A 22,051-nucleotide genomic window follows, 5' to 3' on the forward strand; every position below is an offset into this window, starting at 1 on the left:
CATCCATGCTTGTGGTAAATAAAGCTGTGTTTGAGCTTCCAGCATGATGAGTTTCACTTCAGAGATGCAGGCTCAGCCAATATTTTCATATGCTACCTGTAACCTTTCACAACAGAAATATGATCAAGGTATTGGTTCATTAACTCTCTGATTGTCCTTCCTTACCATGGCCATTAGCTGATGTTCTGCCTTTCACTGTAACACATACACAAGATTGAGAGTTTAAGGGACAGACATCCCTGGAGCATAATGAATGGTGGAGTGCATCTTTGCCTCTTTATGCAGATGAAATCAGTCCCTGACTTCCACAGGGAGAGCAGCAAGTCATTGACAGGAAGTTTCCCCACTGGGGCTCCTGTCCTGAAGGAAAAAAGGAAAGGAAACAGCTTTCTATATGGTCAGCTTCTTGAGGGCACTTATAGGGACACTGTGCACTATTGATGTCCAACCCCAGGAATAGATAACCTGGTAGGAACTCAAACAATGACATTGAATACGAGTCAACCTGCTAGAAAATCTATATCCCCAAGAACCTGGCTCTCCCCACATATATAAATGAATAATGAAAAAGAAAATGAATTTTCATTGTTTTAAAGAGACATATACCATATTTCATCAATTGTAACGCACATTTTTCATATTTTAATATTTCAAAAATTAGAGAGCATGTTATGTCAGAGTGTCGTTGTTTAATTGCCAGAGTTGGGGTTTTTTTCTATTTTTCTTGTTGTCCATAAAAGAAAGGTATATCTTAGCACCAATGACATCTTAGATTTGATGAAATACATTATCTACCAGATATTAGCAAGATCTCAGCACCACTTGCATTGAATCAGAAAGAAGAGGTAATAGTTGAAAACTGCATCAACCTTTAAACTACAGCTTAGTAGATAAGTAGGAAGTTGGTCATAACTTCTTCACCAGCTGGCTAATTCCCATGTAAGTATTTTTCTCCCTTTCTTGTTTTCTCCTCTCAGTAAAACAGAAAAGGGTAGATATTAAGCTCCCAGCATTTATTATATTTTTCTGAACTGTATTGTTTTCCTTAGAGTATGAGCTCTTTGGGCATAATGTTCTACGTCTGTGGTTCTCAATTTTTTGTATGTATTAGAATCTCTTGAGGAGCTTCTTGAAAATCCATTGTCCTCCCCTCCTACATGAACATTCTGATTTGCAAGGTCTAGGATAAGACCCAAAGAGCTGTATTTTTAATCCTAGGGTGATTATGATGGTCCATGTGTTTGGAATTAGCCCGTCACTACGAAGGACTTGAATTTAGAAACTCTGGTGTCAGTAGTATGCACAGAGCTGTATTTGATAGGGATGATTGTAATCTCAAGAGGCAAATACACTGACGAAAGGAAGAATTCTGATATTGCATTGTTTCCTATGCGGCTGATACTCGAAGGTAAAACATGTACTGGTAATGCCCCTGATACCTATTTCTGTTGGGGATGTTTTTGTAGCTGTGCCACATAAAATTGGACGCATCATTGATGGGAGTCCCGCAGATCGCTGTGCAAAACTAAAAGTGGGAGACCGAATCTTAGCAGTGAATGGCCAGTCTATCATCAACATGCCTCACGCTGACATCGTGAAGCTCATCAAGGATGCAGGTCTTAGTGTCACCCTTCGCATCATTCCTCAGGAGGGTGAGTGCCTGCCCTGGGGTCATGGAGCCCACCTGGCTGTGCTCAGGGTGTCAGAACATCAGAAGTTGTTCTTTCCATTTTTGCAAACATTAACACTCTGTTGCAACCCATATCCTGTTTACTCAATACCAGTTTCATTCAAAGATCAAGCTATATGGTGTTGTAGATAACTAGTGTGAATCCCAAGGCACTGGCTTATTCAGTCTTTCCCTTTGGTCCCGGGAGTACTGTTTTTATGGTTATATTAAGCCAGAACCCATTCAACAGAGATGATAAAGTTACCAATCTGATGGAAAAAAAATATTGATGTTAGCAGTTAAGCTCTGGAGGATTCTTCAAAGTCAGATCGATTTTGAAAAGCTTGAGGAAGTTGTGGTATAAAGAGAGCTCATTTAGGAAATGTTGCGTCTGACAAGAATTTTAAATTCCCACTTAGCCTTTTGAATTTCTCTGTCCAAGGACTCCCCCCTGAGGCTTGAGGAGTAGTGCACATCACACCTCACAGCCATGCCTCAAGGGGCCGTGGCATTCTCTGAGCACCGATTCACCAGCAGTTCACCATTTCCAGGCACAGTGGGTTCATTACTAGCTGCTGGCTCATTAATGACATTTGGGAATTCAGCCTCTGGCGCTCGCTGGTGAGTGGACCACAGTGCCCACATGGAGAAGGATGGGCTCACTCACCTCTGTCCCCTCTGGTTTACTTGGTCTCCTCCTTTCCTCTGGGGACTATCTAACAAGCAGGCATCAAACAGCCACCTGACTTTAAATATAAAACAGTGATTCTCAGTGGAGGTGATTTTGTTCCCCCCAAGGGGCATTTGGCAATGTCTGGAGACGTTTTTCGTTGTCATGGTTGGGCCGGGGGTGCCACTGGTGTCTAGTGGGTAGAGGTTGCAAGGATGCTGCTCTGTAAACATCCTACCGAGCATAGGACTGCCCACCATGGCAGGAATTGTCTGGCCCCAAGTGTCCGTAGTGCCAAGGTGGAGAAACCCTGATACAAGTGGAGAAGAAATTTTAACATTTAGGGTGAGAGCAAAGAAAGGGGAGAGTGATTTATAAGCGAATGCTAATAGATCACTTCTTTTTTGTCACCCAGACCAAAAAAAAAAAAAAAAAGACCATTTTTAACTTGTTATCTGCAGACAACATTATGTATAAAATATTCAACAGAAGTTAACTCTAAGCAAAATCGGTCACAAAAGACTTCTTGCTTCTCCCTTTTCCCAGTATGAAATATGTCTGTCCTGCTCTTATTCCAACATGGAGAGATAACTTCAGTTGAAAATTTGTTGCTAAACAAGAAAGACCAAGAAGCAGTTTTAACAGAGAACAACTTATGAACCTTCCTCTGTCCAGTGTTCTTTTTTCTTTCCAGAGAACCATGGAGTACAGAGGGTTATTAGGCAATAAGACTAACAAGGAACTGAAGAAAGGATTGTGAAAAGCACTTACTTTTCTTATGGTTAATTCCTTATCCAAACTTTGGAATACTGGTAGGACTTCTCATTACAACCAAAAAGTAGTGCCTACAACACTTTCTTGCAGCAAGTAATGCTGGAACAAATAGAATATATTTCAGAGCTTACTCCTTTGAATTATTTTTCATCGTTTTAATAAGTTTTTCATGGTAATCTTTTCTTCTGACAAAATGACGAGAGATTCTGTTCATAACCTTGTTCAGCAACCTCATAATTAATGGAAGAATACTAATTCCAGGAGTGGTCTTAGAGCTTGCTAAATTTAAGCTGCTCTCTTAAAGCCTAACAGAAACTAGAAGAACCAAAGCCCTGAGTCATGTGAGGAGGCAGAGGAACCAACTCTGGCCACCTGCTGCCGTTATATCAAATGCCAACCTGACTGCATTTGCCTCTTTGGTTTCCCACCGCAGAGCTCAACAGCCCAGCCTCAGCACCCAGCTCGGAGAAGCACAGCCCCCTGGCCCAGCAGCACAGCCCCCTGGCCCAGCAGAGTCCTCTGGCCCAGCCCAGCCCGGCCACCCCCAACAGTCCTGTCGCCCAGCCAGCTCCCCCTCAGCCACTTCAGCTGCAAGGACATGAAAACAGGTAAAGTCTCCTCTGGCTTTTCTGCTGCTGAGTCGTGAGGGAAGTGGGGAGAGAGAGAGTTTGGGACAGGACAGGTCACAGGCAGGAGAGAGATTTGCATAATGTAGAAATTACCGTGTGCACCTCTGTGTGATTTTGAGATTGTATGTATGTTAGAAACGTAGTTTCATTAGCAAATACAGGTGTCTGCCCTTCACAGTAAGAGAAGCTTTCCTGAGGAAATGATGCATCATTGCAGATGAGTAGGGTTTAACTAGCTGGAGAGCACGTTAAAGAGGGTCCAGACAGAGTCATATGTACAATATACAGTATCATATGCAAAGGCCCTTTGGCAGGAGCGGGTATGCAAGCACGAAGGAGGAAATAAGGCCAGTGTAGTGCGGGGAGAGGGGCGGGAGCATAGTTGGAGATATAGGCAGTGAGGCTGGTGGGAAACTGCCCTAAAGGGTCTCATAGGTTTGTTAAAGATTTTGATCTTTATCGTACGTGTTGTGAGAAGTCATTGGAGGGTTTTCAGCTGAGGGCTGACATCCTTGGATTAGCTTTTCAAGATCTCTCAGTTGGCCCCGTAGAGAGCACACTGGAGGCTGATCCCAGTGAATGAAGTTAGAAGTGGCCACCGTGTCCACCGAGCCATGCACGTGATGGCTCGGAGAATAACGGCGGTGTGGAGGTGGGACACGTTGAAGGATTTGTGAGCATGAATGTAAGTTAGTATTTTTACTGCATTTTACCTTATATCCACCTGCCCACAGTCTAATGAGATTCTTCCATTTCACATCACAAACTCATGTGATCAGGCCCTGTGAACTTGCAGAATAAAAGGCTGCCATAGGGAAACAACACTGTCTTCTTATTGGGACGTGTGTGTAACGGGGAGTCTGGGTTAGGTTGCGCCATTAGAGAAAGAGATGAAGACATGTTCCCATGTTGGTTTTGCCCTTTCAAAGGAGAAAAATAGAACAACCCACGGGAACGTCTCTGAAAACAAAACCCTCACTGGTCCTTTCCGTGATTCTAATGTTTTCTGAACATCTGCTACCCATCTCCTGCCTCCCCTGTTGGTGACGATGAAGTGAGACCCAGTTTTTGAGTCCCAGAACTTGCTAGGTTTACCACTCACAATGTTGCAAAGCCAATACTTGCCCTGTGCCAGAAGTGTTCTTTCCATGAAGCCCTGTTCTATTCTGATTTCTCCCATTTGCTTTCATAGAAAAATAAATACCTATCGTCCTCAGCTGTTGATGGTTTTAATATAGGCCAGGGAAGAAAAAAGACTAAGCCCCATAAGGTAAATGATACAGAGGCAAGAATTTGACAGTCCAGAAGAGGAATATGTCCTGGGTGCCTCAGTAATAAGCCCCAGATGCGTCTGCTTTCACCACGTGCTGTTTGGACACATTGCACTGGCTTTCCCCGGGATTCACTTTAGATTTAGGAGGAAGGACCTGAGTGCTCCAGCAGTCCCCGAGCCTGCTTCAGACGCTTCCTCTTGGCTCTGCCACTGCCAATTAAACCTCCCCGCCACAATGGCGTCTTCCCTTTCCAGAGTTAAACTTTCCTGGAATTGGACTCCTGCTTCTGGCCTGCGGGTGGGTAATCTCATCCCTAGTGTGTTGTAGTTCAGTGGGGAGAATGACAAATGGGCAAGGCCACTATCCTGTCCCCATCGGCTACTGGTTACAACTGGGGGACTCGGCCCCTGTCAAAGAAGCAACAGCCTTTGGATGGTTTTGTTTTTGTTTTTGTCTTTGTTTTGCCTGACTGTGGGATAAAATATTTCCTGACTCTGGGATTAACAGATTGACCTGATCCAAATTTTTAGGAATTACCAACAAATTTACCCAGAGTTCTTAGCTATTTTTGCTTCAGTAATATTAAATGCTTGGAAAGTGCCCACTCCTGTTCTAGGGTCCTTTCCTGGCACTGAGGTTTCCTGGCTTAGCTGTTTGATTGTTAGTAGGTGGCTCTTTTCCAAATGAATGAAGAGATTCCATAATCTTACAGATACTAGAACCATTTTTCTAGCTGCATTTAAACATGGTCATGGTATCAGAGAGAAACTCTTTGCCTTTTTCTGGATCAGGCTACAGATGTCTCCAAGACAGCTTGTATGCCAAGCACACAGTATGAATTTCCTATTAATTCGTTTGTACAAGAAGTGCCCACCTACATGTCAAATTGAGCCAGTTTCCATGTTAAAGTGGAATAAAATAAAGTGACAATCGGCTCGCAGATTTTTATCTTATGAGTTAGGAGAAGTGAATATTTTATCCTGTCTTATTTACTCTTGAATTGGCTTCCTCCTGACACTCTGCACACCTCTACTCATTTCTCTGTCTCTTAACATCCTTTTGGTGCGTGCTCAGGAAACAAAATAATTTTAATATGAACATAAGCAAAACCCTGTTTAAGGAGAAGCATTTTTTGAAAACAACAAACAGCCCTTGTGTAATATATTCAGAAACTAAGTATAAATAGCAGAAATCACCTTCCCAGCAAAGGCAATCATCATTTACTTCTTTTAAATAGCAAGATTAGTGGAAAACATTGGAAATGGACTTCTTTCATAGACTTTGTGCACTAGATGCTGCAAGCTGGAAGCAATTCTTGAAAGGCCCACATGAGGCAAAATCCCACCGTAAGATCCCCTACCACATGGGCAGCATTTTTTGATTCTGGAACTTATTCATACCATAAAACTCTGCTAGAATTTACCATTAGCAATCTGGTTTTATCATCTCTAAAGTCTCTTTAATAGTGGAATTAATAGCTACAAAGAGTTATACTGATATACAACCTACGAACCTTTCATAAGTAAAGGAACTTTTAAGAGGCTGTTTGTTTGTTTGTTTTTAATGATCCTGAGTTTTCCTTAAAATAAAGTGTTTCACAAATTCAGAGTAACAACTTTTGCCCTAACTAGTGTATCATTCACTTAAAAGTTAACAACACTCATAAAAATTAAGTATATTTTCTTTATTAAAGAATTCTTCTTCAACATAAAATCCTGCACGTGGCACTCTTGAATGAAATGTGAATGCTCAGAGGCAGGCTTGGATGACTGCTGTTACAAGTTCTAACTGTCCCTGTTTCTAAGGCTCTGGGGAGACTCTTAACATCTCACCCTCTTCTGCTCTACCTCATGACACATCTGGTTGGAAAGGAAGCTTATAATGGATATTCCATACCGGTACCACAGAGATAATGAAAATAAAGTGACTGTGCTATAACTTAAAACAATGTGACATCTAAACCACCAAGCACACGATTTCTAAAAAGGAGCCGATACACACCAACAAATGTCACCCAGTCCAATTCCTTTTGTTTAATTCATACGTTTGCCTAGTTAAGCATCTTATTCAAAGCGTATTTTAAATAATTCTATTCTCAGAATGCACACTCTCAGTAGGTGAGTGGACAGCTTGCTGAGGTATAAAGCAAAGCCTAAATGATGCATCTCACAAAAGGAATGTGTCCCTTCTGCAAGTTAAGTAACAAATGGGAACTACTCAAAGCGTTATTAAAATAACTGCATTTCTAACCCCCTTTCAAAACCCCAAATAAACACATTTATTGCCATACACTATCAGTGTGTGAATGTGTTTTTCTAATTGACCTGTATCCCTAAGTAGGTCATTATATAGAGTGTTGTCATGGCAACAGGCAATGAACTACAGAGTTAAGTGGCCTCTATATTATGGTGCTAATTTTTTTCAGTTTATCTTATTAGTGATCCCGTAATGGTAGGTATTGGCTACTTTAGCCCTTTTTTGGCCCTGGAAACCCCTCAGTTTAGAGCAATTTGGATTCACAAAACAGAACTAAACAATTAGTTTTGGTCTCTGTATTTATTAATAACTAGAAACAAGAAATAATATCTAGAAACAAGAACAAGACAAGTGTTAGACATAAACACTTTTGCCTTTCCTTCTATCTAATGACCATGATAGTATCTGATACTAAGCCCGAGAGTTAGAGTCTCGTATTTAAACCTCTGTGTAATATGTTTCTACTTTTAGCAATGACCCAATGACTTTCTGCTTGATTTGTAGTTCGTGATTATACCTTACTTTCACTCCTTTAACCTCTGTAAGATATTCAAAAAGCCCCAAGCTAACAGGTTAAAACAGCCTTTAGTTAGATATTTATAGAGTAGTTAGAGATCACTTCAATCATGTTTTCATGAAGTAATGGATGCTGTGTGTGTGTCAGAGAGAGAGAAAAAAATTGAAACAGTTGGTTTACTGATATTAAGACAGACTGTTGTTTGGGGATGTAAGTGTGTGAGTCCCTAGATTTGCTGCAGTTGCACAGTTTTTAAATAGCAAAGTCAAAGAAGGTTATCCATAAGTCCTTTTCCACAAAGTTCTAAGTGACCATCACTTTTACCTTGATTTCCTAAGGAGCCAAATGAAAAGTATACCGTATGGCATTTGTCAAAGATTTTAAAATAATACTTATCGTTTATTGAATCTTCTCATAATCCTGAACATGAAAAGGACCACCAAGAGGTGTGGCCTCTACATGCCTGGAGGTCCTAAAGTCATTCTAATCTCCTTAGAATGCTGAGATACCAAAGCAAGTACCATTTCCATTCATTTAGTTACAGGTCAGAAGTAAAAGCAAGGCAAGATGTGAAACCAGATATCCGACAGCCTCCGTTCACGGACTACAGGCAGCCCCCACTGGACTACCGGCAGCCCCCAGGAGGGGACTATCTGCAAGCCCCGCCCTTGGACTACAGGCAGCCCTCCCCTGACACCAGGCAGTTCCCTCTGTCAGACTACAGGCAGCCCCAGGTACCTCAAACATCCCGGTGCATTTATTTCATGTTTCCAATCAGCAGACCTGTCATTCACACACACACACGCAACTCTGGTGCATTTATTTATGGTGCTCAACAGCAGTGAATGAGAAAATTCCAAGGAGAGATAATATCACCCAGGCCTATATGCAATAGTTACATGTTTGCCAAGTAAACAGATGAGTACTAAAGGATGAGTACCAAAGTAAACAAGCTACCCAGCAATTCTTTTAATGACTGAGGAAACTGTGTTCCGATCTGCTCAGACCTTTGGAATCGTGTCTTGCATTTTGCTAGATGGTGAAATCACATGACTCCTCATGATATCATGTCAGTTGGAACACGTTAACTATGAGAGAGAAGGAGAACAGAGGGACAGACCGTGGAAGCTTCTCTGATATTAAACAATTGTTTATTCCATTTTCTCCCCAACCCCAAAGGATTTTGATTATTTCACTGTGGACATGGAGAAAGGAGCCAAAGGATTTGGATTCAGCATTCGTGGAGGAAGGGAGTACAAAATGGATTTGTACGTGTTGAGATTGGCAGAAGATGGGCCAGCAATACGAAATGGAAGGATGAGGGTAAGAATGTTCTCTTTTTATAGAATCGCTTAATTCTGAAAGAAACGCTCATTGCGGTGTTGGAGGAGCAGTGAGACCTGCTGTTAAGCAAACTGACTTGTTGCAGGTGTTGCCTTCTTTCCATTTCATGATCCGGTTTTCTAAAGGTTTGCCCATTGTTTAAGAATTATCTCTCATTTTCCTTCTTATGGCTTCTAATTGAAAACTCTCAAGATGGTGTTTTATATATATATATATATATATACGTGTATATATATATACGTTTCTCTAAAGAACAAACTAAAGAAAACAAAGTAAAGAAATCTAAGAAATAGCTTGAAATGGAAACATGGCTGCATAATTTTTTGCCTGGTTTGAGGATTCAGTTTTTATCCGAGATTGAATCTTTTGAAATTTGTTTTTAGTTTCATGCTTTTTTCTTCACATGGTTTTGTGTTTCTTTGGGACTACTTCTTTTGAGTTGACTGGCTTTGGCTTTGACGTTGGGCAGAAAGAAGCAGGAGAAAGGGGAATGAGGCTTCTTGGATACATGTTGTCCTTAAAAATGGTAGCAGTCAAAAATTTTCCAATTAGAGTTTAAGCTGAGGGTGGATTTTTAATGTAATCGTTACTTTGAGGCATCTGGTTGACGCATAACTGATTCTTCCTCTAAAGGTACAAAACAAAACTTGATAACAATACCGAACATTAGTCAGTCTTTCTCTATAAAGTGTCATCTAGTAAGCGCATAAAAAAGGTTAGTTATTATAAATAAAATCTAGAATTATTCTTGTCCTCCCTCCTTGCTCTTTAAGTTAATACAGAAAAGCTGTGGTTCTTGGGTTCTAGAGCTTCAGATTCTTGTGCTGAGTTTCACCAACCGATTGCTCCTGTCAGTAGAATGCAACTGTTATTCCTACCACCCAGTCTGCCATTTCTGTAGTCTCATTTCCGAGTCAGTGAATCATCCATGGTGCAGAAGTAGAAAGTGTAAATGTGTCTATTTTTCTCCATGCCTTTACAATCCTTTGACAACTGGGAAGGATCCAAGTTGGAATTTGAACCCAGGCAAGGCTGACTCAAGAGAATGACAGTCCCCGCCTTGATCCAGCACCAGCCTCCTCTTACCCCTTCTACATGTGGTTTTAGAATAGGTCTCTACATGGTTTCTTGGCTCCCAGTTCCCACTTTCTTAACGTGCTGCAAAGCCAACTCACAAGTGGTTCAATAGAACAAAATTAATCTTTGCAGTGCAGCTGAAAACAACACAGCACACAAGCCATGAGTGAGATGACCAGAGCCCTGTGAGAGGGGACCTCCCCTTACCCCACAAGTGGATTTTAGAGGTGTGGGTTCCAAACGGTGGCCACAATTTATAACAAATGGTCTAAATGGCTAATCAATATATTCAGTTCTCCCAAAGCATAGAAGCCTAAATATAGAAGTATTCTTATGTAAAAAGAATATTCTTTCTTATAAAATTTAAGCCAGAGCAGTAGTTCTCAGTGTGGTCCCTGACATCAGCATCCCCTGGGAATGTGTTAGAAATGCAGATTCTCCAGCCCCGTCGCAGACCTACTGAATCAGAAACTCTAGGAGTGAGGCCACCAGGCTGTGTTTGTGTGATCCGCCTCCAGGTGAATCTGGTACAAGCTGAAGTTTGGGAACCACTGAGCTAAAGGGAAGCTGTCATGACGTAGGTACGGCACAGTTAGGACGTGTGTGGCTCAGGCTTTGTTCACTCCCCCTAGATCCTGTGCAGGGAGTTTTCCATCCTGTTCCAGTGGTTTACCTCAGGTCCTTAAGTCCATGGAAACACAGATTTAGAATTCTGTAGGCAGGTGCTCAATTTTAGGAAAGATGCTTTTTCTTCTGGCAGGTGATAAAAATGAGTCCTCTACCTGGGTTTCGGAAAATGGTATTTTCACTTCTTGTCAAAGATTATAGAAATAAGCAATATTTCACCATTTTCCATGTCATTTTTACAAAGCAACGCATTCTTTCTGTGTACAAGCTGTCCAAAAGGAGTTATTATGGCCAGTTTTAGATATTATGGGTGTTTATTTTGGACTACTATATATATATATATCTAGTTTTTAATTCTCAAAGAAAACAAGTCACTTGAAAGTCACAGAAATTCTGTGGATCAGATTTTACTGTTTGATTTTATCTCTGATCTTTAAAATAAGGCTAGGAACTTGGCAGGGATGAATGGATGACTTTTTTCTGCTTTTAAGGGTTATACTTAATATTCAGATGTTTTGGTTTTTTTTTTTTTTTAAGTTTATTTATTTTATTTATTTATTTTTGGCTGTGTTGGGTCTTTGTTGCTGCGCGGGGGCTTTCTCTAGTTGTGGCCAGCGGGGGCTACTCTTCGTTGAGGTGTGAGGGCTTCTCATTGCGGTGGCTTCTCTTGTTGCGGAGCACGGGCTCTAGGTGTGCAGGCTTCAGTAGCTGTGGCTTGCGGGCTCTAGAGCACAGGCTCAGTAGTTGTGGCGCTCGGACTGAGTTGCTCCGCCACATGTGGGATCTTCCTGGACCAGGGCTCGAACCCGTGTCGCCTGCATTGGCAGGCGGATTCTTAACCACTGCGCCACCAGGGAGGCCCTCTTTTGGGTTTTTGTTACTCATGGATTCTTATGGCATCAACGGAGAACTTGTCTAGGGTGACAAACTCCATGTCAGGGAAGGAAACTACTTCATCCTGTAAGTTCAAAGGTGCTACTAGATAATACAAACGTACCAACTACTGTTTGAATTTGATAAATATTTTGTATCTGTAGAGCTAAAGATCAACAGTTGTTCTTGATCATAGCACATAACTAATTCAGATCTTGTTTTCATGTTTATTATCAAATTTAATCATTTCAAGCTAATCTTTTCTACCTTCATTAGTACTTACTAATTAGCGATAACCTTTAATTCACAGATGTGTTTAAATTATTTCAGCAAGGACCAGGATAGATTAATATTTGCATGACTCAATGGTTTGATTACTTTAATGCATAAACTCGATAACATGTAGATTACCAATTTGGGAATTTAACAATGAAAATAATTAGGAACTTATTATAAAATTCCCCCTTGATACCGTTGTTGCCCAGATACGTATAGATCTTAAATATCTGTGCAGATGATGTTTATAAGGCAGCTGTTCACTGCATGGCTATTATGGCTTGGTTCATAAAGTTCTAAGACTTCTGAGAAAAGTAGGTGAACTAGACATTCACAGGTTACATTAAAAATAAGCCCAAGAAGAAGAGAAGCTAGCACCAGGTCCTTCCCAACCTTTAAAACACTCAGGCATGTTTCTCCCTGTTAATTGCGATTCCTTCACCTTCAGTCTTAATGCATTATTGCCTCTGTGCCCAAACTAAACACACACTTTGTGATCAAGTAAGTTTGGAACACACTGTAGAGTTTTGTTTTGTCTTGTTTTTCCTTTTTTCATGTTCAGACACAGAAGGGAAAAGCCAGGAAGTGCCTGGCAATAGCAGGGTGTCTTAAGCTCAGTACAGTAAAATTGCCCAACTCAGAATTACTACACAAGAGCTGGGTGATTCTGAAAAGTCATTTCATGTAACAGTTAATGAATTACTGTGCCCGTGGATTAGGGCTGTAAGTAGCACTAGTTTTGAACACTGAGTTAGTGCACCAGATGTTATTCTCTGAATCTGAGACTTTTCCTGGATCTTTTATGCTAGTCTTGGTTGTAGGACAGTGATGGTATGTGCCTGTTTAGTAGTACAAGACTTTGCTAAGATTACAGAGAAAACCAGGTAAATCGGATGTCAGAGGAGGTGGCTAACAGAGGTGTAAAAACATCCCTCTCACAGTGGGAATGCTAAGAAGTGATGGCACAGATATGTATTTTTAAAGCATGTCTTTTGGCATCCAACTGATATCCTAGGCATCCAAGAGAAATACCAAAGTTCTGCCCACCTCAGGTGTTCTTTTATGGATCTGGTGAGGGACACGTAGGCATATCCCAAAAGTGAGTCCCAGGTGAATGATCTCACTCTAGTCTTTCTGGGCACCTGCAGCAGAGAGAAAAATCTTAGCAGAGATCTTTGGCAAGTTAGACTGTCTGACTTTCACATTGATTAATAAGTACTCCCACAGAACATGAATTATTTTTTTCCTCCTCCTCGGAAAGTATTGTATGTTTACTCAGTTTTTTTGTTAAATAAATACTTTCTTTCCACTTGAGGAAACAAGTATCCTGATAAGGTATCCTGATAAGGTCAATGGGTTCCCTCAAAGTATGAGAACGTACCGACAGCAAACCACAATCAGAAAATAGTGGGGAAAAAAATGGCTCCTTCTGAGGGTCAGATTTACAAGCCAAGTCTAGATACAGGGGAGAGGATAAGAAAATCTTTTTCAGAAGATCAATTCAATGCTTATTTAAAAGAGAGATTCTAGAACCTCCTTTACCAGAAACATATAAACGTAACAATAAATGAATTTAAAGATTTACTAAAAATATGACTATTTTGATCCCTTCTAAACCCTCAGCCCTGCTCTCAACCTCCAAAATAAGCAAACATGATGCATTTGCTTTATTAAATTTAGAAACATCAATTCACTTTGTTGAACCTCAGTGCCTATAAAATAGGAAGAATTATATCTACCATATAGAGTTGTTGGGAGGATCTGAGCAGTTTTTCAGGTGGTATAATTGATTTTTCTTTTTTTTTTAAATAAATTTATTCATTTTATTTATTTATTTTTGGCTGCGTTGGGTCTTTGTTGCTGTGCACAGGCTTTCTCTAGTTGTGGCGAGCAGAGGCTACTCTTCCTTGCGTGGGCTTCTCATTGCCGTGGCTTCTCTTGTTGTGGAGCACGGGCTCTAGGCGTGCAGGCTTCAGTAGTTGTGGCACGCGGGCTCAGTAGTTGTGGCACACGGGCTTAGTTGCTCCGCTGCATGTGGGATCTTCCCGGACCAGGGCTCGAACCCGTGTCTCCTGCATTGGCAGGCGGATTCTTAACCACTGTGCCACTAGGGAAGCCCTGATTTTTCTTATTAAGACAAAGAAGTGAGGTATTAATTTGTGAGTGACTTATGATATTGAGAGAGGGACTTAGATATTATGACATGTCATGAAATAGAACTTGAATAGAATAATGCAATTAGAATAAACACCAAGAAAAACAATGTGAAACATAATTACATGAAATATTCACTTCTTAAAAAAAGTAGAGAGTAGCAAGTTTTGACTTTAATTAGTAGCTAGTGTTTCAACATCAATTAATACTGTGTAATAAACGTTAAAGAGACAAAACAAAACACAATCTGTAAATGTAGAAAATAAGGGGAATGGGAAATAGAAAGATAATCGTCTTGTCTGATTGCTTTTCCTCAGTCATTCAAGAAGGCTAATATCAGACGAGAAACACAAATGACATTCAGATTTCAAGGAAAAGTGTAAGAAAGTATTAGAAAATAGTAATGGATCTGTTTTAAAAAGAAGACTTTTTAAGTTTGTAAAATAGTCTAATAAAGTTGAGAGGGATAAAATTTTCATAACTGATGAATAAATCTCTGCCACAACACTCTTAGGGACATAATCTAATGAAAAACTGAGAATAAGGGCTTCCCTGGTGGCGCAGTGGTTGAGAATCTGCCTGCCAATGCAGGGGACACGGGTTCGAGCCCTGGTCTGGGAAGATCCCACATGCCATGGAGCAACTAGGCCCGTGAGCCACAACTACTGAGCCTGCGTGTCTGGAGCTCCGCAACAAGAGAGGCCGCGACAGTGAGAGGCCCGCGCACCGCGATGATGAAGAGTGACCCCACTTGCCGCAAATGGAGAAAGCCCTCGCATAGAAACGAAGACCCAACACAGCCAAAAATAAATAAATTAATTAATTAAAAATGCAACTGCGGGGAAAAAAAAACTTAAAAAAAAAAAGTTTAAAAAAAAAAAACTGAGAATAAATAGAAAACACAGGCAAAGAATAATGAACATACGAAGTAATTTACTGGTGAAGCTTCCTAAGAAATCAGGAGACTTCTGGAGGGAAGGGATAGTAGTTCTAAAAGTGCTTAAATTAAAATTGAGAGTTGAGTTAAAAGACATCTGAAAGGAGATCAAGTTTGCTCTTGGAAAGGTATTTTCCTGTTTCCATAAAAGTATAATATTTTCCCATTTCCATAAAATATTTTTTTATTTTAAAGAAAGAACATAACTTTTTAACTTCATCACCTTAATAACTGTGTAACAGCTGTCTATGCCTACTTAGCATTGCATAAACTTTGGTATAAAATGGTTTATCTTCTTCCTGAAACTTACATGACACAAAAGTCAGCCTGCAGTGGGCCTTGGAATCACCAACAACATTTTGTAAGACTGAATAATGTGTGAAAAAGATATTTACTGCTTATCCATCTTTTTCTTTTTTCCATTTTTTTTTTTTTTTAATGAAAAGGAAAATTCCCCGATGGCAGCTTCTTTTAAATTTGTCACTTCTCCTTCTGTGGTCCAGACATGACTAACCTGTGACTACAGAATAAAAGTATTCTGTTTTATATTGTTTTTATTAAACAGAAAACCATTTAGAAGAATATTTCTAACGTATGTAATGGTATATATGCTAACAGTGATTCAAGCACCCATGAACCCTTAGCCCAGTTAAAAAAAAAAAATCTCCAGTCTCCTATGATTCCATTCTCCTCCCACTCTCCAGCCTCCAGAAGTAACCAGCACCCTAAATATTGTCATTCCTTTTCGTCTTGCCACATATGTATGTACCTCTTAACTATATCACTTAGTTTTGCATACTTAATGAACTTTATATGAATGAATCATACTATGTATGATTCATAGTATCATACTATGTATGATACTATACAACTATATATATGTTCTTCTCTGTGGTTTGATTTTTATACTTTATGTTCATAACACTCATCCAAGTTGATGTATGAAGCTGTAAATTATTCCATGTTACGAATATGCTACAGTCTATGTTAGTTATCTATGGAGAGTTGAAGTTTTCTCTATTAGTGGACATTTGGTTGTTTCCAGTTTTTTTGCAACTAATACTATCCTTGTACATATTTCCTGCTGCACATATGCAAGAAGTTCTGTAGACTAGACTATATATCTAGGAGAGCGTATATTTAACTTAACTAAATAACGCAGAAGTATTTTCCTAGGTGGTTGTACAAATTTATACTCATACCAGCAATGTGAAAGTTTCCATTACGACACATCCTCACAAGATTTGTATTTCAGACTTTTAAATTCTTATTCTGGTAGGTAGGAAATGACATATCGTTAAGGTTTAAATTTGCATTTCTTGATTACAAATAATATTCATCATTTTTCCTTAGGTTTACTGGACTTTCTTATTCCCTCTTAAATAAAGATGCCTCTTCATATCTTTTCCCCATCTTCTGTTAAATCATTCCTTCTTTTCATATTGATTTTAGAAGTGTTTGTATGTTCCTGGTGATAGTTTTTCATGTTGCAAATACTTTACCCCAGCTTATGGCTTGTAGTTTCACCTTCTTTATGATGCCCTTTGATAAACAGAAGGTCTTAATTTTAGTGTAATTGATTTAATCAACCTTTTCCTTTATAGTTTCTGCTTTCTGTGTCATCTTTGAAACATCATTTCCCAACTCATATTCTTAAAGATTCCCTACATCTTCTTTTAAAAGTTTTATAGTTTTGCTTTTTCATATCTGTCTTTAATTACCTAGAATTGATTCCTCTGTGTAGTACAAGGAAGAAATACAATTTCAGTTTTTCCAGATGGATAACCACCTGTCACAGCAACATTTATTGGATATCCTCTCATTTCCCCACAATCTGCAATGACAGCTCCATAATAATTAAAATTTCTATAAACTCAATGGTCTGTTTATAGAGTTCTTATACTGTTCTACTGGTCTATTTGTCTATACCTACATCAATACTATACTCATCTGCCTTTTAATAAGTCTTGAGTTTTGATGGAGAAACTGCCTGTTCCCTCATCCCCAGACACACATCTTAATTCTTCAGGAGTGTTTGAATGTTCTTGGGCCTTTGCCCTTCCATATAAAATTTTAGAAGTTTCTTGTCCTATTGGGAATTTTATTGGAATTGCTTAGAATCCATAAATAAATGTGGACAAACTTACATCTTTATAATATTGAGTCTTTCTATCTGTGAACATGATATAATCCATTTATTTAGATTTTCCATAAACTGCTTAAATAAAGTCTCATAGTTTTTTCCATAACATACCTGTAAATATTTTGCTAGATTGATTCTAGGCATTTGCATGTTTTACTTTTACTCTTGTATTTTAATGTAATATTGAAATTAACTGTTACCAGTGAAAAGAAAGACAATTGATTTCTATATATTGATCAATTATATCATGCAAAATTACTAAACTCTCATTACTTCAAATAAGTTATCTGTAACTTCTTCTGGATTTTCTACATAGATAATCACATTTTCTGCAAATAATGAGAATTCTATGTCTTCCTTTTAAGTCTTTTTATTTCTTTTTCTTATTTTACTGCATTTACTTGGTTTTCAGTATGATGCTGAATAGAAGTGGTCAAACAAGCCCTCTTATTTTATTTCTAATCTTAAAGGGAATGCTTTCACCATTAAACATAATGTTGACTGAGTTTATATAAATAGCCTTTATCAGATTAAGAATGTTCCATTCTATTACTAGTTTGCTAGAGAGTTAATTATGAATACATGTTGAATTTTATGTACTATTTCTGCATCCATAGAAAGTATATGATCTCTTTCCTTTAATAGGCTAATTAACATGATTAAGAATATTATTAGTATATTAATGGATTTTTATGTTAAATCATTCTTGATTTCCTCAGATAAGCTATACTTATTCATGATGATCTTTTTTATGCATTGCTCAATTCAGTTTTCTGTTATTTCCTTTAAGATATTAGCAGCTATGTTCGTAAGATTAACCTGTAATTTTCTTTTCTTGTAGTGTTGGTGAATGATTTCAACATTAGTGTTATACTAGCCTTATAAAGTGAGAAAGAATAATGCCTTTTGTTATTGGCATTGCTGTTGTTATCTGGAGAAGTTTAAGTTAAGAATTTTCCTTGAATGTTTGGTAGAACGCACCTGTAAATCCATCCAGGTCTGGTATATTTTCTTTGTGTGAAAATTTTAAACCACATTACATTTCTATAACAATTAGGGTATTCTTCAGATTTTCTATTTCTTCTTGGGTCAATTCTGATAAATTTCTTTTTTTCTCTTTTTTTTTTTCTTTTTTTCTGATAATTTATTTCATCTTAGTTTTCAAAGTTTTTATAATATTATCTTATTATATTTTTAATATTTAAAGCATTTTTATTTATGTTCCTTTCTCATTTATTTGACTATTGTTTATTTGTGTATTCTTTCTGTTTTTCTTTATTAATCATGCCAGAGATTTGTCCATTTTTTATTCTTTTAAAGAACCAGCTTACATATTTTATTCTCTTGCTTATTCATTTGTTTTTATATTTAATATTTCTCTGCCTCCATTTTCTTTGGGTTTACTGTGTTCTTATTTTTCTTTCTCCTTAAGTTGGATGCTTAGCTCAGTACTTCTGAAGTTTTCTTTATTTCTATTAATGTATGAATTTAAGGCTGTAGTTTCGATATGTAGTATGTTCATTATTTTAAGTTCTAAATATATTCTAATTTCCACTATGATGCATTCCACTATTTCTTCTTTGATGCATGGATTATTTAGAAGGTGTTTTTGGTTTTTATTCCTAAAAGTATGGGGATTTTCTGGTTAGTTGTCTATCCTTGATTTCTAGTGTAATTCCATTGCTATCAGAGAATATATTCTATATGATTTCAATCTTTCAAATGTATTGTGGCTTACTCTTTGGCTTTACATGTATTCAGTTTTTTGTATATGATCCGTGTGTGCTTGAAAAGAATGTGCATTCTGTAATTACTGAGTGCAGTATTCTATAGATGTATTCATTGGATAAAGCTTGATTATTGTATTATTCAAATATTCTATATTCTTACTAATTTCTATGTATTTGATCTGTTAAATATTGATCTAGGTACTTTAAAAGTTTTTTTTGTTAAAGATCTTGGAAATTTTTCTTCGATCTGTCAAGCTTTACTTTGTATGTTTTAAAGCCATGTTATTTGGTATATTTTCCAGATGAGTTGAGTCTTTTATCATTTTGCAGCAACCTACCACATCTCTGTCAATACTTTTTACTTTCAAGTCTGTTTTGTCTGATATTAGTAAGGATACCTTTCAACCTTTCTGTGTCCTTATAATATATGTGTTTCTCTGGTCTATGTAGCTATTTTTCTATTTTTTTAATGGTATGTCTTAACTAGATCATTTTAGTCAATTTATATTAATTTTGATTACTAATATTTTTATTTATTTCTATCACTTTATTCTGTCCCTTTTCTGTCTCGCTCTTCTTATTCTTTTTACCTTACTTTGAATAGTCTGGGTTTCCAGTCCATGCAGGTGTCTCCTATTAGACTCCTCGTTCGTAGCCCCAAGCTGTATTTTCTATCCTTGATGTCCATCCATCACAATGGAAACTCAGGTTTCCCAGGAGAAGGTAAAGCTCCCTTTGGCATTTGTTTGCCTTCCAGGAGTCCTACATTCACTTGTTTTTGGCATCAGAGGATTCTTTAGTTTCTTGCCTGTTCAGCAATGGTAAGGTTATTCGGGGTATCTAACCCACCATATTGCTAGAAACAGAAGTTTATGTCACATTTACCTTTAATGACCAAATTATGGTTGCTAAAACTATATCCAGTCTTAGAGCTGGCAATTAGTCTCCCTCTCACAGTGTCTTCGTGTAGGAGCCCCAGAGGGCAACCTACATGTGCCGGCTGCCGTCACTCTGTAGCCTGTCTTCCTCTCCAACTCCAGTTCCACTGGTGAGGGTCCCCTGCCCACAAAGCCACTGATGAGCTCTTGCTACAGCCCTGCCTGAGGCCTCCACAGCTTGGGCCTTGGGTGGGCCCAAGGTGTCCAGACTCTGTGATGCACACACTACTGGGTCCTGGGCAGAGAGAATTATGGTCTCCTCCTCACCCTCTGCCACACTTTGCCTCCTCAGCACTGTAGCAGCTCTGCTTGGCCCACAATCTCACAAAGGTGAGGGGTGGTCACAAACTCACTGCCTGCAGCGACCAGGCAGGGAACATACACAAGTGAAGAGTGGAGGGCCCGGACTTCCCTGGTGGCGCAGAGGTTAAGAAGCCGCCTGCAATGCAGGGGACGCGGGTTCGAGCCCTGGTCCGGGAAGATCCCACATGACACGGAGCAACTAAGCCCGTTCACCACAGCTACTGAGCCTGCACTGTAGAGCCCGTGGGGCACAACTACTGAGCCCACGTGCCACAACTACTGAAGCCTGTGCGCCTAGAGCCCGTGCTCCACAAGAGAAGCCACCGCAGTGAGAAGCCCGCGCACCGCAAAGAAGAGTAGTCCGTGCTCACCAGAACTAAAGAAAGCTTGTGTGCAGCAACGAAGACCCAAAACAGCCAAAAATAAATTTAAAAAAAAAAAGAGTGGAGGGCCCTCGACCCTCCTGAGGAGCAGTCTCTACCACCCAGGCCAACTGTGGATCCATGGGAACTCTGGCTTCCTTCTTTTAAGTCTTTGAATTTTCAAGAGAAAGCAAAAATCTGTATTTTAAAGAATTAACCAGATTTGAAAAAAAATTTTTTTCACTTAAAAAAGCTGCACAGGCCAAACAAACAAGTCTGTAGACAATGTGAGGTTCACAGCTACACCATTTCTGTCATCTGTTGTAAACAGATCCTAGAGCAAGGGGAAGGCGGAATGGCTGAGGGCAGGGAGGGGAAAGCAGCTCCTATACCAGCAGGGTCTGGGGACCCAGCACAGGCAATCAGAAGTGCTCTAGTGTGCACTGGTGTACTTTTAGGAGAGACTAATGCAGAAATGCTTGAAATGCCTCAGAAATGTGCATGGTGAGGAAAATCTATGTAAAATTTTAGTCTTGTGCCTCCTCTTTGTATTTGAAATTTTAAAGATGGTTTTCACTCCTAGAAAACTTATTTTGATGGCCTAGATTACTTCGTGTTTGTCATTTCCCACCAGATCTTAGAGAAATCACTTCTGGGAGGGGACACATTTAGTAGTGTGCAGATTCCTGGTGACCACTCAGAAGAATCCCACCTTATCTTCCACAGACTGAGTTGCTTGTCTGGCCCATGAATGTGTGGGCCTGCCAGCTGCCTGAATTTGGGGAGGAGCCCTTTTCACATCTTGCTCATATCCCGTCACTGGGTTTGAATGGCATGACATACCGTCTTGAATGAGTGTGCCCTCGAGTGAGGAAAAACAAAACAGGGAGGCTGTCTCCCTTAGCAACAAGAGACTCTCACACAGAATTTCCCAGTGCGGGAGAAAGTTGGGTTAAAAATAGTGAGATACACCTATCCATGGGCCTATCTCAGTTTGAAGAGTCTATCTCTGGTCATTGACATACATTTAAGAACTACGTTCACGGGACTTCCCTGGCGGTCCAGTGGTTAAGACTCCGCCTTCAAATGCAAGGGGTGCAGGTTTGATCCCTGGTCGGGGAGCTAAGATCCCACATGCCTTGCGGCCAAAAAACCAAAACAGAAGCAATATTGTAACAAATTCAATAAAGACCTTAAAAATGGTCTACATCAAAAAAAATCTTTAAAACAAATTAAATTAAAAAAAAAAAAAGAACTACGTTCACTTCATTTGTTTTCAGTCACCTAATCTAAGATACTTTCATTGTCTCTTAAGTTCGCTTGATTTCTTCCTTAGCTTGAAGACCAGCTTAGAGGGAAGTTCTTACCTGTCTTAGTGACTTCATAGGCCAATCCCTATCTTGGTCCCTTTCCTTTTTCCTCAGTCTGTTCCTCCCTTATAAGGAAATATGTGGTAGTCAAAATGGCAGGAGCCTGACAGACCTGATATTCAAACACC

General features: G+C 39.2%; 1 protein-coding gene across 11 annotated transcripts in view; it reads left to right on the plus strand.

The window, feature by feature from the left end:
* Positions 1 to 22,051, plus strand: part of MAGI2 (membrane associated guanylate kinase, WW and PDZ domain containing 2) — a 1,337,104-nt gene that overhangs the window by 1,224,676 nt on the left and 90,377 nt on the right. For all 11 annotated transcript variants that reach the window (XR_009505080.1, XM_059934073.1, XM_059934076.1 and 8 more), the window contains 4 exons: positions 1,467 to 1,652; positions 3,547 to 3,721; positions 8,328 to 8,523; positions 8,969 to 9,112. Coding sequence is in view for 10 of the 11 variants with exons in the window: in XM_059934073.1 (XP_059790056.1) it covers positions 1,467 to 1,652; positions 3,547 to 3,721; positions 8,328 to 8,523; positions 8,969 to 9,112 (701 nt within the window). In the remaining variant the exon portion in view is untranslated. The remainder of the gene's footprint in view (positions 1 to 1,466; positions 1,653 to 3,546; positions 3,722 to 8,327; positions 8,524 to 8,968; positions 9,113 to 22,051) is intronic.

The sequence above is a fragment of the Balaenoptera ricei genome, chromosome 9 (assembly GCF_028023285.1).
Source record: "Balaenoptera ricei isolate mBalRic1 chromosome 9, mBalRic1.hap2, whole genome shotgun sequence".
NCBI classification, from domain to species: domain Eukaryota; kingdom Metazoa; phylum Chordata; class Mammalia; order Artiodactyla; family Balaenopteridae; genus Balaenoptera; species Balaenoptera ricei.